The sequence below is a fragment of the Colletes latitarsis genome, chromosome 4, assembly GCF_051014445.1.
Source record: "Colletes latitarsis isolate SP2378_abdomen chromosome 4, iyColLati1, whole genome shotgun sequence".
NCBI lineage: Eukaryota > Metazoa > Arthropoda > Insecta > Hymenoptera > Colletidae > Colletes > Colletes latitarsis.
Genome location: NC_135137.1, coordinates 40,751,151 through 40,767,164, shown reverse-complemented (window position 1 = coordinate 40,767,164; position 16,014 = coordinate 40,751,151). Strand labels below are relative to the sequence as shown.

General features: G+C 33.5%; 4 protein-coding genes across 8 annotated transcripts in view; 2 read left to right on the top strand and 2 right to left on the bottom strand.

Annotated features, from left to right (window-relative positions):
• The first annotated feature begins 390 nt into the window (after nt 1-390).
• On the top strand, nt 391-6,389 carry Ras85d (ras-like protein 1). Of its 3 annotated transcripts, XM_076764458.1 has the most exons (6): nt 391-652; nt 1,270-1,460; nt 1,538-1,681; nt 1,780-1,986; nt 6,052-6,173; nt 6,261-6,389. In XM_076764458.1, exons 2-5 carry the CDS (start codon nt 1,332-1,334, stop codon nt 6,097-6,099), a joined length of 528 nt encoding a protein of 175 aa, XP_076620573.1. In that variant the 5' UTR covers nt 391-652; nt 1,270-1,331; the 3' UTR covers nt 6,100-6,173; nt 6,261-6,389. The 3 variants fall into 3 exon arrangements, with proteins under 3 accessions (XP_076620573.1, XP_076620574.1, XP_076620572.1); XM_076764459.1 differs by lacking the exons at nt 6,052-6,173; nt 6,261-6,389 and adding an exon at nt 2,051-2,178 and having other exon boundaries at nt 392-652; XM_076764457.1 differs by lacking the exons at nt 6,052-6,173; nt 6,261-6,389 and adding an exon at nt 2,162-5,747 and having other exon boundaries at nt 394-652.
• A 191-nt stretch (nt 6,390-6,580) lies between these two features.
• Vap (RAS p21 protein activator vap) lies at nt 6,581-11,576 on the bottom strand. 2 transcript variants are annotated; one of them, XM_076764452.1, is made up of 15 exons: nt 11,088-11,239; nt 10,687-10,868; nt 10,391-10,572; nt 9,908-10,305; nt 9,653-9,798; nt 9,242-9,575; nt 8,705-9,048; nt 8,424-8,615; nt 8,189-8,338; nt 8,072-8,120; nt 7,767-7,985; nt 7,467-7,699; nt 7,244-7,385; nt 7,027-7,167; nt 6,581-6,939 (listed from the first exon to the last, which is right to left on the bottom strand). In XM_076764452.1, the coding sequence occupies exons 1-15, from the start codon at nt 11,136-11,138 to the stop codon at nt 6,862-6,864; spliced, it is 2,841 nt and encodes a 946-aa protein (XP_076620567.1). In that variant the 5' UTR covers nt 11,139-11,239; the 3' UTR covers nt 6,581-6,861. The 2 variants fall into 2 exon arrangements, with proteins under 2 accessions (XP_076620567.1, XP_076620568.1); XM_076764453.1 differs by lacking the exon at nt 11,088-11,239 and adding an exon at nt 11,380-11,576 and having other exon boundaries at nt 6,582-6,939.
• An 8-nt stretch (nt 11,577-11,584) lies between these two features.
• On the top strand, nt 11,585-12,715 carry Ksh (transmembrane protein 167A-like protein ksh). The gene is made up of 3 exons (XM_076764460.1): nt 11,585-12,138; nt 12,296-12,411; nt 12,487-12,715. The coding sequence occupies exons 1-3, from the start codon at nt 12,136-12,138 to the stop codon at nt 12,590-12,592; spliced, it is 225 nt and encodes a 74-aa protein (XP_076620575.1). The 5' UTR covers nt 11,585-12,135; the 3' UTR covers nt 12,593-12,715.
• Nucleotides 12,617-16,014, bottom strand: part of LOC143341451 (lachesin) — a 58,989-nt gene continuing 55,591 nt past the window's right edge. For both annotated transcript variants that reach the window (XM_076764454.1, XM_076764456.1), the window contains one exon: nt 12,617-15,278. In XM_076764454.1, coding sequence (XP_076620569.1) covers nt 14,950-15,278 — 329 coding nt within the window. In that variant the 3' untranslated portion in view covers nt 12,617-14,949. The remainder of the gene's footprint in view (nt 15,279-16,014) is intronic.

Genomic DNA, 16,014 nt, shown 5'->3' with positions numbered 1-16,014 from the left:
TAAAGACAAGATACTTTCAGTGCTTTTACATTACTCGCATTAGTAAAGCTAAAATTAATTTACTAAAGTAAAATTGAAATTAGATAAACTAAATTAGAAGGCGCGCGGAAACAAACATTTGAAGCTAATTCTTTGATTGGTCCAAAGAAATGCTCTTATTTATCATTACTATTGACTTATCTTGTCTTACAGGGTGATTTCGACTAATTTCGTTTTTTAAAATTCTACTTCGTTGTATGTAAATTTTGTATTACGAATACGAATTTACACTGTAAACTATGATTAAATTACGATTCATTAGATGCTTTTACCGTTTTTAATATGATCAAAATTTTGTTACCCCTTGGTCCACTCCCTGGAGACAGTGGAGATGTGTCATCGAGTCTTTGTATATTGGCAGCATTGGTGCTTCTTTCCAGATGGTTTCTCCAGTGACTATATTAATTCGTAAAGTTAAAGTCGAAAAGAGTGGTTTTAAGCCGGTACGCGTTCCTGAAATGAATTTTTAAACTTTGGTAAGATCATGTACGAAGACGGAAAGGATCTCGTGCTCGAACGACGTTTATTTTTACGCCGATAGCATTGTTCGTTTGTTCGATGTTCTCTCGAAAACACACCTCCCGTTTAACATCGGTAATTCCAAGAACTTAAAGTAAGAAAGATTTATTAAATGCTCTCTTTTCTGATAGAATTGTACTTGGAAAGATGCATAATCTAGGTTATTTTGTAACAATCTTTAATCGTCAATTGCATCTATGCACATGTTTCTACCGTAGTATTATTGGGTGTGCTTCCTTGCTTTCGTCGTTCTGTTTTTAAGTTGTTAAATCATTGTACGATACTATCGTACTTATGTTGTTCGTTGACAAATTAAAAATACAAATAATTGAAGGGCCAATCTTGTTAAAGTTCGCACGAATTTGGTACAAATTGTTCCTCGCAGAGTACGTGTTTGCTTCTAACGATCTAGTTAAAAATTAAGTACGTGTTTGCTTCTAACGATCTACTCAAAAATTAATATCAGAGTCTTATCAGATTATATATATAAGTGACTGATTATTAGATAGAAGTGACTGAACAAAGAATCTTTGCACGAAATTTCTGAAAAGACGTCCAGCTTTTTCGTGTATTTTCACAGAATGTAGTTAAAATTTACGTTGGATTAATATTTGTTAACCTCACATTTAGCATTTGTCTTATTTAATTAACCATAAACTCTCTGTTATACTCGTTGGGCGTTGAGGTTAAAAATTAACTTTTATGTTGTAGACAAGAAGCAATTATAGCTTTGTGTTGAAAGCTTTAGTTCACGTTGAAATAAAAATTACATAATGACAGAGTATAAACTCGTGGTTGTGGGAGCTGGAGGTGTTGGCAAATCTGCACTTACGATTCAATTGATACAAAATCATTTTGTAGACGAATATGATCCCACTATAGAAGACTCTTATAGGAAGCAAGTGAGTTTTTACATTCATCTTGAATAATGATAGAAGTTTTCTATGATTAATAATGGTGACAAATATTTTGTGTAAAGGTAGTCATAGATGGGGAAACATGCCTTTTAGATATATTAGACACAGCTGGTCAAGAGGAATATAGCGCAATGAGAGATCAGTATATGAGAACCGGAGAAGGATTTTTATTAGTGTTTGCTGTAAATTCAGCAAAAAGTTTTGAAGTATGTAAATTTGTTACTACTTTTTTAAATTATGTTGTTAATGTCTTTATTCTTTTTAAACAGTTTAGAAAGGAGCTTATGTATGTTTAATGTTACAGGATATAGGAACATATAGGGAACAAATAAAGAGAGTAAAAGATGCTGAAGAAGTACCAATGGTACTGGTAGGAAATAAGTGTGATCTTCAGCAATCTTGGGCAGTAAATATGACACAAGCAAGAGAAATTGCCCGTCAGTATGGTGTGCCTTTTGTTGAAACCTCTGCAAAGACTAGAATGGGAGTAGATGATGCTTTTTATACTTTGGTAAGTAGACATATAAAACAATACACATGTGCTTGCAAATTTTTAATATGAAAATAGGAACTAGTTATAGCGTATGATAGACTTGGTATAATCTTTCTCAAATGAAATACAAAACAATAATTTGCATAGTTGCATGACATATTATTACTCTGGAGTGGAACTTAAAAAATTGTAGGTCAGGGAAATACGGAAAGACAAAGAACATAAAGGTAAAGAGAAAAAGAAACGCAAGGGGGCAGGTAACTCGAGCCGTAGGAGACATCGATGCTGTTTGCTTTGAATCACTAAATAACATTAATTCTCTCGTTCGATACATTAATGCAGAAATAATTTGTAAAAAGCATTAGATTATGTTCACTGTACGCACATTTTTGCAGCTTATTCTATAGACTATTGTAATAATTTACAAGCACAATTTTTTCTATACATTGGGAGGGAAAAAGAACAAAGTATGTAATAGTATAATATTGCATACATTTTTACTCTTGAAGTTGAATTTCATAAAATACATTGTTTGTTCCACAGTTTGCCATATAACTCTTAATATTCCATTAGCAGAATAATTTTAACCCTTGATTGCATAGAATAGCCAGGATCAAAACAATTTTTTCAAACCATCCATTTGTTTTATCGTTAATTACTTTTAATTGAATGTACGGAAAAAGTATTACTCCATAAAGGAATTGCATAGTTTTAGGTACTGTGGATGGATAAAGAAACATATAACTCATAAAAGTTGACAAATCGTAACATGAATTTCATAGGTGTTTTATTCAATTAGTTCATAATTTTAAACTTATATTTAATTCGTTAATTAAATATATTTTTAATGTTTACTTTTATACTCCGCTATGCGTAACAAAAAATTCGATTTGCCCAAAAAAGAAAATAATAAGCCATAAAACTCAAGGAAATAAAGTATGGATAACTCATTTTGTGCTGTGATTAAATAATCTTAAGCATGCCATGCTAGTTAGGTGTTACTGTGATTAAGTATGCAATTTTAACAGGAACGCCTATTTACCAATTTAAGAGTACATAGGTTTGTTCATGTTTCCTTTTCGAGTGCAATTAAAAAAATATACTTGATATTTGTTGTATAGGGAATGAAATATAAGACCTTACGCATATAGAAAATGCCACAATGAGTAATTAGTTTCTATACTAATGTTTTTATATGTTTACATTAAGTAAAAATTGGTAGGTACGAATTTATTTCGATCATTCATACAAATGTAAGAATCGTTTTAATCGATCATTGTTGTTTCAATGTAGAGTTAGAAAACTCGTCTTGTTATAAAAAATATAATTTAAGGATTACATTACCTAGAAAAAGTAAAAGTTTACATTGATATTTGAATGTCTAAATATACTACTACTATTATTACTGTAAAAGGATATCGCATTTTATCACGTTTGTTTAGTTCTTTAATCAACTGTTTTTATATCATAATTTAATTTTGATAAATTATATGATGAGAAGTATATAATTTCAAAGCACTGCAAATATTGCTTGTAAACTTAGCTTTTATTATAAATATATACTTTAATATTTGTTCAGACAATAATGTCATCTCATTTTAACGAGACATGAATTTTTAATAAAATGTACAAAATTAATTTTGTTTACAAAACCAACAATTGTGAAGGGGTGTATATTGTCTCACTAAAATGATCATGTCTTGGATCTCACCGAATTTTTCAAATAGACAATCCCATACTTCAATCTTTCAATCCTTTCCAAGTGATCTTAACATTCCAACAAGTTGAACTTTCATCACCCAAAATATATCTAACTTCTTTTTTGTATAATTGGTATGTACCTGTCACCTGTTTTTATTTCTAGTTTCATTAGTTCTATCTCTCTTATTCTAAAGATTTTTCAATTCTTGTTGATTGCTGAACCTAGTTGCATCTACTAATAGATAATAATAAGCATCCCAGGCAATTGTGAAATAAGATCATTTGGAAGATCTTTTCATAGAGGGTCGATTTGTAGACTATGGAGGCTGTAGCTAGGTACTTGAATTTACACGCGTTTAAATTTGAATCTTTTGGCCTAAGTATTCAATAGTAAAGATAGGGTGCCCCCAATTTTTCTTTCTCCTTTTTTAATTACATTACAGAAAGCATATACATTTGACTGTACCAAGGGATGGGTGTGCACAAATTTCTTATGAATTATGCCCTCTATTTTGTTCAGTGTATTGAATAAGGTAGTTATCAATATCTGTAGATTGTATTTCTGATCTAAATCTAATTCTTTGCCAAGGAAATTAATTTTATTTCCTTCTAACACCACTGTTGTTGTAGGGAATACTACTCTATGAACTGAAAATGTTAGGAACACATAAATTGCAACTAGTCCTAAATTTTGAACAATCAAGGGTTAAATACTTTGCTAAATGATTTAAATAGTACAATTTGCAAATATTCTCGTATATGTAAACTCGTAAATTTGTAATTCTAGCTTTTTCAAATATTGAAAATGTGTATATATAAAATTACACAGCATAGGTGTTGTTATGTAGTTCAAATTTGTAATAAAACCTGGTACAAAGTGTTCTTTATATTCATTCTGTTTAGAATGATTGTTTTAAAATATTAATTGTAGGTCATCTATGCTGTTTAGTTTTATAATATTAAAGGAGCAATTGACAAATCTTTCACTAATTGTCTTACGATGTTTTATATGACAAAAAGTCAGATTATCTAAATCAAACGGCCCTAAAATATAATTAACACATTGGCTGTCGTCTACGAGTTAACTCATAGCTGACGATTTGTCACCGGACGTCGCCTACGAGTTATCTCGTGAAGATGTAGTGTCTGTGCGAAGCATAGTGTCAGGGGTAATTTCATCACACGAGCCCAACGGCAGTCAACGTGTTAAAAATTACATTTTTAAATCAAAGTTTATACATCTGTGTGTCATATCCAATTAGGTTGAAGCTCTATTGTTCATCAAAGTTCTAATAATATATATACAAATACGCGTACTGAAGAAAGTAATTAAGCGCATATTACATCAGTAATTTGTATTTTTTCATTCAAAATGTGTTGCTGACAAACTAAAAGATATCGTGCAGACGTATTTATGCATGTATATTAGCTAGTGCAGACATTGTGCCACAAACACGCATATGGCGGGAAATGTGTTCCGACTTCCAATTGGCAGAATGTGTCATCAATGTCGTTTTACCAATCAGAAGCCCGCGTGCCACTGGGCACACTGATCAGATTGATATGTGTGCTGGCTAGTGTGCATACATGTGTTCAATGAATTAGTTCACCAACGTACAGTTCTAATACAAACAAATGTAATGATAAACGATTATTTTACATTAATAAACTTCCGCGTTCACTTAGCATTTGTCTCTAAAAATGAACGTAAAAGGAATGTGTAATTTGATACACCTTGTTCCTTATTACAAAGTAATCTTATTTAAAACAATTTACGTCATAATCATATTATGGATTACTACATAGTATCATTTATACACCGATGAACGCTATAATACACTTTTTGAATGTATCAAATATTATTATGCGAATGCATCTTAATTTTTTTTACTGGAAAATTAATGTATATTTTTGTTAACAGATTTTCTAAGAATCTTTGTATTAACTGAGTAGGATTATAAATTTAACATAATATTCGTCATTTAATGGCATGGTAAAATTACTACAACGATAAAAATGTAAGAAATAGTTTATAAAATAATTCAAAATAATAAAAAAAACCATTTATACGCATAAAAGACGTAATTTTTTACCTGCTTCGAATAAATTAAATTAATATTTTTTATCGGAGGGGTAGTCAGGTATTTTAGGCCGAAAATAGAGTTCTTCATAATTTTATTTTATTTTTTTATGGAAAGATAAATGCATCAGAATGAAAATTCGTAGATATATGTACGTATATATACAAAGTTAATATTTTATTTATTAATAATAGAAGTTAAAAAGATATATATTATTTTTCCGAAACAATTTTTGATTGTTGTTTCTCTTAATTCCAAATATGACAAAAAGTGATTGTCTTAATAATGTATACGATTTCAGATAAACAGTCAGTCTAACGGACAAAATTCAAAAAGATCGTTAATCTAGATTAATTTATCTATTGAGTGAACCATCATGGGGCAAAAATTTTGAAATAGAAAATGGCGGTACTTTAATAAGAAGTACATGTTAAGTTCGTCGATATTTTCTTAAATCGGATAAAAAGTGAAATAGTTAGTGTTTTATACTGATAGTGGTTCACCTTTTAGATAAAAGTGTTTTCTATAACGTGTTCAAGTTTCAAGTCCATTGGCCAAGTAACTTGAGGTATGTATCATAAAAAACACCACGCTGAAAAATGTTTCGATAAAAGCGGTTTTAAAAGTTAAACGTACAGTAATAGAACATACGGAAAGTTTAATTCAAAGTCTTTATCATTGCAAATTTATGGATTTTCATTGCTTTTTTTCCAAGATAATATTTTAATGAAATTATCAAACTACCCCTCTAAATTAATAAAATTAGCAATTTTGAGGAATGGGGAAACATATGTACACAGTATTTTTGGTTTAATTGCATTTATTTTCGAGCACCTAGGTAAATATAAAATCGTTATACGTCTATATGATTCTGTATGTCACTATATCACTGTCATGTGTTGTTTACTATACGTATAAACTATTTTCTAATTACATACGAAATGGTAAATGTAGGCTTGAGTGTATACAATAATATATATGGCACGTCAGTCTGTACGTTTAATTACTTAAATCACTTAATAATTATTATTAAATACTACTGCGTATCTGTCATCGAATCTTATGAATTGTTTGTTACGTTTGGCATTGTTCACAATGAATAGTTTTTGCACTACCGTATCATTTCCATATATTTTTGCTTGTGTTTGCTTAACATTTCAGTCACAGTCACCAATTGTTTTATCGTTGGCTAAAAAAATATGTGTCAATTAATTATTCATACGCTTATGAATTATAGAATTTGAGATATTTCTATGTCAGTAGACTAAAGACCCACCTGTGTTTTTGATAGAACCTGAAGTTCTTTTAAATGAGAAACACAAATATGATGTAATGTTGCTAAATCTCTTGCTGTATCCGATACACAACTCTTGTTTCTTGGATCTGCACCTTCAGATTCTGGTTTCTCAGTTACATTCTATAACGTAAGAAATTTTAATTAGTTTCAATTTAAATTTTATCACGCGCTATCTAAGACAAATACTGATACTTACGGATAATTGATCGAGAAAGACAACCATTCGTTCTTTGTTCTTAAGAATAAATGGATTTACTACTTCCATGTATGGTTCTTTACCGCCAAATTCTACCAAATTAGCCAAATTTTGTAAACATTTTGCGACCATTACTAACGATCTATAAAATTTTTTAATAAGAATTAAAAAAACAATATATGTTATTACAAAATTTCTTACGTTTAATATAAACCTACCCTACCTTGCAGCAGCTGGAGGTGGTGGTTCAGCTATTAAATTAAATGACCTAGGATTTAATATGGCAGGGCAGAGTAGGCGTAAAAATATAAATCCACTGACTACTCGCGTTCTGACTAGTCTTTCATGTGGCCATTTGGCAACAACTGCTCTTTGCAAACATCCACAAATATATCTCAAAGTCCTTGGGCAAGCGTCAGGACTCATAAAAATGCTCAATGTTACTTCATCTAAAACCTATAATAACATTGATTTTAAGTCATTATTTAGAATGGTTCGATATTAATATTAATTTTGTTCGTACCTGCAATAAAAATTCTGCATTACTGCATGCATCCTCTGGAGAATCCATTTTTGTTGGATTCAATTCACAGCTTTGCTTACTTTCAATCAATTTTACTATAGTATCGCGTAAAGCGGCTTTCAAAAACGAGGTACAAACTGATTTCATGTATAAATCCATTAAAGTAGTCGTAAGGCTAGCAGCCCTAAACAAGGTCGGTGTTTCATCTTCTTTATCCACCTAAATAATACATTAAATACTTGTAATAGACGTACCATCTATTGAATCGATTTTCTGTTGAGAGATATAAATTAAAACAGGCTTACTTCTGCTTGATTTAGCGATCTCAAAAGGTCGGCTTCTTTTCTTTCATGCCTAAACATATACGTTGTGCATGTTATTATTATACCATTAGAGAGAAGGAAATATATCTTTGTTCATACCTAAATATTCTAAGTAAACTATTTGCGAGTGGTACTCTATCCAAATGACATACATCCGCTAATGCTCTAACAACGTGTAATTCTGGGTCTAATAGCAATTGTTGTAATGGACTGTATTCTTCTGGAGGCATCGCTAGATCGTGCCGATACCTGCAATGTTGCAATCGTAGAAAAGAGAATATAGTGATAGTTGAAGTTTCAAATGTAAATATAAACAATTTCATCCACGGTGTACCTTATACGTAAACGTAATACGCCCCATTCCCCTATTGGAGTAAGTCCTGATAACGGATACCATTCATCCATCTCCTCTCCATTGGTTAAACTTGCTAATTCAACAGTCAATTCTGCAACTTCTGTGTCTTTACTACGTTTACCTTTGTTGTACAGCGTTAAAGAAAATGACATAACATCGGGCGGTACATCCCTGTTAAATAATTTAAAGTAAAAAGAAAAAACAATATAAAACGTTGACGCGAAGTGTCAGCACTTTCGGTAACCAATCATAATACGTACTCTAAAATGAATTCTTCATCCCAGAGTGGATGCAACCCAGTCTTAACTTTCGTGCGAGCAACTTTTACATTATTTAGAGCCACTATGATGAATGGGTTTGGTACTAGCTTATATGGAAGTCTATGTGCGTCTAAAATATGAAGATGTAATGAACGTAATTCGCGAAGACGAGCAACTTTCGGAGCACGCGTAAGTTGTGATACACATAATGGTTTCAAGGCATTAATCCAGTCTAAAGCATTTTCTGAATTTGGAGCAGCCAAGTATGTTATCGTGGCTAAACATGGTAAAGCACGCTCAACTAATTGAAAGCAATGAGGTCTATCGAACACGCTTTCATGAACCTAAAAAAACCTATATTTCAAGAACGAATCTCAACAATAATTGAACTGTTATCATCCTTATATATAACAAATACTTTTACCACGCACATACGTCTTTTAATAATGTTAGTATAATTAGAAGTATTAGATACATATGTCTAAAATAACAAAGTTCGTTAATAGATACTCTATTTGGTTAAAGAATTATATCTACCTGGTACAAATAAGCACAGCTTAAATCGATAAGACCCTTAGGTTTGGTTCTTTTCGGATTGTCATACAAATACAAATGAGTATCCGTAGCATCTACTAAAAGTACAAAATACAGGGCTTTCCATTTTTTGTTTTTCTCCGATTTCTTTTCTAGATATCCTTGCATTTTTATTCCTTTATTTTTCTTTGCTCCAGATTGTTCGCGGCACTCTCTAAGAGTCGCATATATCTTTTCTGCGTGTTGTACCTCTCTGTTAACTCTTACACTGCCATCAGGCTCTGTCACCATTGCTTGAACCAAAGTATGACCTTCTACTATTTGTTCTTTTCGGTATCTGGAAACGCAATGTTGCTAATAATGTTGCAATAAGTTTCGAAGTTATTTTACATATTTTATAAATAAGTATTATACCTATTTATAACAGCATCAAGACATTCAAAAGTTCTGCCACCCATAAGATATCTTACTCCCTTTTTTTCAATTCTAAATCTTTGAATTTGATTGTTTATATGAAAGAAAAGCGAATAATCCCCTGGACTGTTATCCGAAGGCCTAACCTGCATAATAAAACAGACGTATATTTTTAAATGTTACGAGAGACGATACTTTGCTAAAAAATAAAACAATATAACAACTGACAACAAAAAATTTAGATATAGAACTCACCAAAAAACTTCCAGGTCCTGCTTTTACTAACATATCAACAGCTTCACTTTTAGTGACATTAGGATGAAACCAAGAAAAAACAGTATTAGGATCTATGGAATCATCCAAATCCTCAACTAATTCACGAAAAATCAATCCCTGTTCACCAGTTCTGTGTGCAGTAACCCATAGCCAACCATCTCCCATATCATTGTGCACAAAAAATATGTCACCCTTTTGAAAGCTTAATTCATCTGTGTCAGGCATTTTTGTATATGGCAGTATCGCGACAATTCGTTTTTTATCATTTACTGGTTCAGGGGGTGGTGTAGGATGTATAAGTCTTTCTCTCTTTAAAAGATCCGAGCAATGAGTATAATATGCAACAAGGTCTGATAAGCTATTGAATTGTCTGCCACCTATAATAACAAGTATCTTCTCATTAGTTTGCCCATAAATTATGATTGCAAACATTTATTGGATTTCATGTAATTTCCACCATACCAATGTAATAATCTCCACATACAGCAGTGATTCTAAAGTGATTAATTCCAGTTCTGCCTAAATAAGACAAAACATAACTTCCAGGCTTTCTGTCACTTTCACGTACTAAATAACTACCCATTTTATTTGCATCCCACAATCTTTCCTCAGCTGTAAATCTATCTAATCTACCATGATACCACCTATAAAATAATCATATGTAGAGTATTTGATGTTTATACAAATTTAAAGGTAGATTATAAATTTTGTTAAAAAATATTATTGCATCAAAGGCTTTTATTAATTTGTAATCTCACTGATTTTCTGGAGGTGCTGTTAATAATGTTGTATTAGCACTATCAGGTTCCTCTGTGTCTTGTATATCATCTGGTATATTTTCAAGAAAAGGATCAAATTCATTTTCAGCATTCATAGATTCATTTTGTCCACCATCTTCACTGCCAGTGCTAGGAGATCCTCCTTTACTGTTGTGATCCATCTATAAGTACAATTAATAAAAATAAACATTACATAGTTTCAAGGATTCTAAAGAAATTTTACACTATAAATATGTTAAATATGTTTTCAAGATGTAATGAGGGAAAATTTTCGCAATCCGCGAAGAAAGAAAATACTTTTGTTTTCATAGATAAGTGTATCATCATATATCACAGTGCTCCAAATATAACATATATTTTTGTCAACAAAACATAAATACCATTCGAGGATGGCTGCTTACGATTCTCCAACATCTACGGTCTTTTATCATTTCTTTTTGCCGTACACAAACTGATCGAAAATATCGTCCTTAAACGATATCGAAAACACCTTTCCGACAAAATATTTAATAAACAGTTCGGAATTTACGGAACTCGCTGGATATTTTGGAAGTTATTATAAATCTTCGTACATGCAATATAGTCCCCTTCTTCTTATTTTCCTTTCTGGACTTTACAGCGATGATACAACAACGGATGAATAATCTGTGATGAATAATACCTCGTACGTACCTTAGCACTGTTCGACACGCTCGGACCTCCACGCACAAATTCTGCCATTTTCGGTTCACACGCACTCTTTCACGCACACACGTTTATGAAAAAAAAAAGAAATTTAAAGTATTAATCGAACGGCATCCGTTTTATTGCAATTCTCCTTGCCACGATTATTTACAAAGATAGCTTGTTATTGATATAAAATGTATTGACGTTTCTCAGCAGCCATTTTATTACTGCACGCGGTGGCTGTAGGATACAGAAGCCAAGGGATTTTCTTTATTTCGTGCAAAGCTTTTAAAACTTTACCAAAGGATCACGGCATGCTTTTAAGGTTGCTCGTTTACCGGCTACAGTTCGAAGGTAAGCTGTATACAGTGAACGCGGTCGAGATTTTCATAAAAGTACTTTTATAAATAGTATACCATCGACAATGCACTCATAGAGAAAGTTAAGCCTCAAGGGCGATGATGATTGTAATCGTTATCAAACATTATCGATAGTATTTCTAGGTAACGCAAAGTTTAATTTAAAAAGTTACATAGAATAAATGTATTAAAAAATAAAGAAAGCATCGGTAAACGTTCAAACCAATACACGTGATTCGATAGTAAACGCTAGTTCCTTTTTATACTTTTTCGTGTATTGCGTGCTAGCCCATTGCAATGGCGGAATTCTGTTTCTGTGCGCGTCAAGTCGAGTGACATTTGCATGGCAGTCGATTATCCATAATACTTCCTAATTATCTGCATTTATTGTCATTAAATCGTAATGGTAAGATCGTGGTTCCTATATTTGTAAATTACAATTTGTATGATGAGACGTATAATCGGAAACAAGCAAAAATTCGACCATAACCTTTATGTTATCAAAACATGTGCGTAATGATTCAAGCAACTTTTATTAATTACGATTTTGGGGTGGCATGCAGTCCGCCATATTTAATTTGCAGAGTTTGCTGACAGTAATCCTGTTACTAATATGTACCTGTACTTATGTCAAAGCTATTGTGCCCAGTTTGTTGGACAAGCGAATGGGGAAAGTTGGGTATGCGTGAAAAGATTGTAAAAACGATTGTAAGGTATGCAAATTTTATGGTATTAATAATGTTTAATAAATCAGTATCCAGGGTGCATTTTGGAAGTGTGCTAGGATCGGCGAAAGAAAGAGCCAATATGTGGCAGTGGGTTGCGTCGTGATGGCCTTCAGTATTCTGTTTTGGTCATGAATCGGGTGTACGGATTATAAGACACTAAAGAGTGCCTTATCCGTTACAATGTAATGGTATATTGGTTGTAAATGCAGTGGGTTTTAATAAGAATAAAAAGTAAACCAGTTTTTTTACTATAAATGGTTATATTTGTGTCCATTCATGATCCACAACAGTGAACTTAAAATAAACAACAAAGAAAGACAGAAATGATACACATCTGTGCTACTTGCATGGTATGTTTTATTTGTCAACACGTTGTTTTCTTCAAAGCTATATAATTATCCAATTTGAGCACATTTTCTCTTCGTATTCTCATAATATATTTTTTTTTTTTTCTATAAACAACAACATTCTTTTGATATAGTTATTGTAGAGTCGTTATATTGAGCAGTATTTTACGATATACAGTATTTGTTAAATAGATATATTTAACATATGTGTTCTTTCGTTTATTTCGCGGATATGCTACTATTCCAATGACGATGAACCACACATTGCGACTAAAACCTGGTACTCTGTAAGAGACGACATTCGTGACGATGCGCAATACGTATCGGTAGAAAGCTTCAAATTTCTCCGTTTGAAACTTTAATTTAGCAAGAAACGTCGCGAGTTTTTTACCGATACCATTTTGTACGCTGATTTTTACAGAGCTAGATACGGTTTACGGTATTGCGAGGAACATTAAGAAACAGATAGAAACCACAACCTATTAGGAACGCTTATTGTCGATTCCCTAACAGAAGAGTGTACTCGAGGTATATAATTACATAGCAAATGATTCTTATGCTAAAAACATAACACGCTATTTGTTCATATACATATAGATACATAGTAATTAAAAAATAAGCGTTACGCGTTAAACGACCAAACTAATTGGTCCTTCCAGGCAAACTTTTTTACCTTGTTAAACTTAATTCTTATGGGGAAAAAAATAATAAACGTAGTATCCCCCTAGTTGTTTCAAGCATTCTCTTTAAAACAAATTAAAGGGATCGGTTGATGCGACTAAAAGAACACTACGTTCGCAGCTTTTCTTACGTTCGATAGAATCTATGTAGCTCTAGAAATAAGTGCGTACATTGTGCAATCGTATCGTTCGAATTATAGCAAATTCCTCGCAAGTTAACCACGCCGATTATATTTATACTGTGGTCTCGTTTAATCGTTGGCATATGAGGTACGTTATTTGCCTACTGGTAATTAAAAAAATACGTAAAACAATAAAAGTAAGGTCTAATATCTTTCTAAAATATACAGTACGGTACTATACGTCCTACGGATATGAATCTGACTTAGATATGACACGTGTACGTTCGTTAAGATGCCACTTACGATCTCGCTCCCTTCCCCTATCGTACCGTTAAACAAAGATATTATTTTATTACCCCTTACGTACAAATTAGTATGCTAATTATTTGTCTGTGTTCGAGTGTAATCGAATAGTTGCTTAAGGTGGGTCGATTCACAACTTGCCGTGAACCTTTTGTGGAAAACTGTATATATGTACTTAATTAATCGTTGACAATAATTATTACGACGTAACGATATATTAACGGATGTTCATTTTTTTTTTCTTTTTTTTTCTTTTTTTTTATCGGATCGCCACTGCCATTGCTGAAATAATTTCAAAACGCGAGTTAATCGGTAGTCCTCTTTCCATATTTTCCGAACGATGCTCTCGTGAATGACACTGGTGGCCCACTTGAGACAGACACCCTGCATGCGGTAAGGCTTTCGACGCTAACATTATAAAAATTACACCGTAACACCTACCAAACTCCACGAACGAGAAACGATAGTCTTTCAATCGAAAACCCTTGGCTCCGTTTTTACTCTTTTCGTTGCTAAAAAAATATTCGACAACGTTACAACATTCGGTCCAACTAAAGAACACATTTCGCTCACGAGCACTCGTCTATTTCCTCCGCGTTCGGGAAACCGGGTAAAAGGCTCATAAAAAATACCTTCGTAAGCGTTTCTTTTTTTTTTTTTCATTTCTTTTAAAATTCGCAACAATTTTCTGCCCACGGTCCACATCCGCGGACGGGAGATCGATTTTGCTCGCTGTATCGTCGCCGGAAGTAGTACTTGCGCGCTTCATCGTAGCGAAACGCAGTCGGAGCTTGTTCCTTCCCCCCTCCGTCGCCACGCACCTTCTCCCCCGTTCCCTCGAGTTCAATTAAAACTTCAGAGTTCGCGATTTCTTCTCTCGGATCGTTTGTTCGGAAATCCCGTTCGAAACTGCAACAACCACACGGTGCAGACTTGGACTCTCCCTCGTCGTCGATGCACGAGACGCGTCCTCTTATGTCTTCCTCGTCGACAGAGTCTCGTCGTTCGTCGCTGTTACGCTACAGCTTGACGAACGTTTATCGTAAACCGAGGAAAACGAGTAAACAGAACGCGTAGATTCGCGTGCTGGTGGTCTTCGCGTAGGCGCGACTCTTCGCGTTCGGGTTCTCGCGATTATGGAACGCGTCCTCGTCTTTGATGAACGGCGCCCGCGGGTCCATCGTGGTGGACGTGGTCGCGTATTTGTTGTAAACGATCCTCGACGTGCTCTTCTGCATGGCGGGCGTGCTCATCTGATGGTACATCCGGTTGATCGACGTCACTTGCGCGACCTTCGACTTCCCTTTGCTCAACTTCTTCCAGTTCGTCGACGTGGCTCGTGTGGGTGGCGTTTCTCGCTCGATCTCTGCAACAAAATTCCAATTAATCTTAAACAGACGTTAGGTATCTATTTGCATTAGTTTCGAGATACTGAAAATCTAGTAGAATCGACGCCTAAACGGTCGTAAAGTTACGCTCGCGGAAGCATCGGGTTGCCTATCGCCAGGGGCGTTTCTAACCAAAGAAAATAATAGGTAATTACAATTTATTGGCAGTCAGGGTGCGCACAAAACTTCATGACCTATCAAATATTTCAGAAGTTTGGTGTTATTGTCCACACAAACGCGAACTTAGACTGGGTTTGAATTTTCACGGAAAATGGTTTAGCCATTTAGATGGAATTTTTTTTCTGCGTGAAATGTTGTTTTTGTAACGGAGTAAATTATAAACAACATCGCGTTTAAAACTTGAAGAACTCATACGGTACCGAGGAAAGAATACGATAATTTAGCACTTTCGAGTGTAGCAAATGAAATTTTTCTTTCAACGATCCCCTTCGCTGTATATGCGATGAACACATTCACGTTTCTTTTTTCTCTTCTTTCTTTCCATTTTCTCGGTAAATTAAAGCATAAACGAGGATTTCTCCGTTCATTTTGCCACGGCAGAAAATGCTGAACGACTGTCACAAGGGAAGTACTCAACCTCTCTCTCTCCGATTTTAATTTACTTTTGTATGGATGGTAGATTACAGATTTTTATGTCCAAAGTATCGCATGTAATATCTCGCGTATAATTTTAGGGATATACGAATATCGATT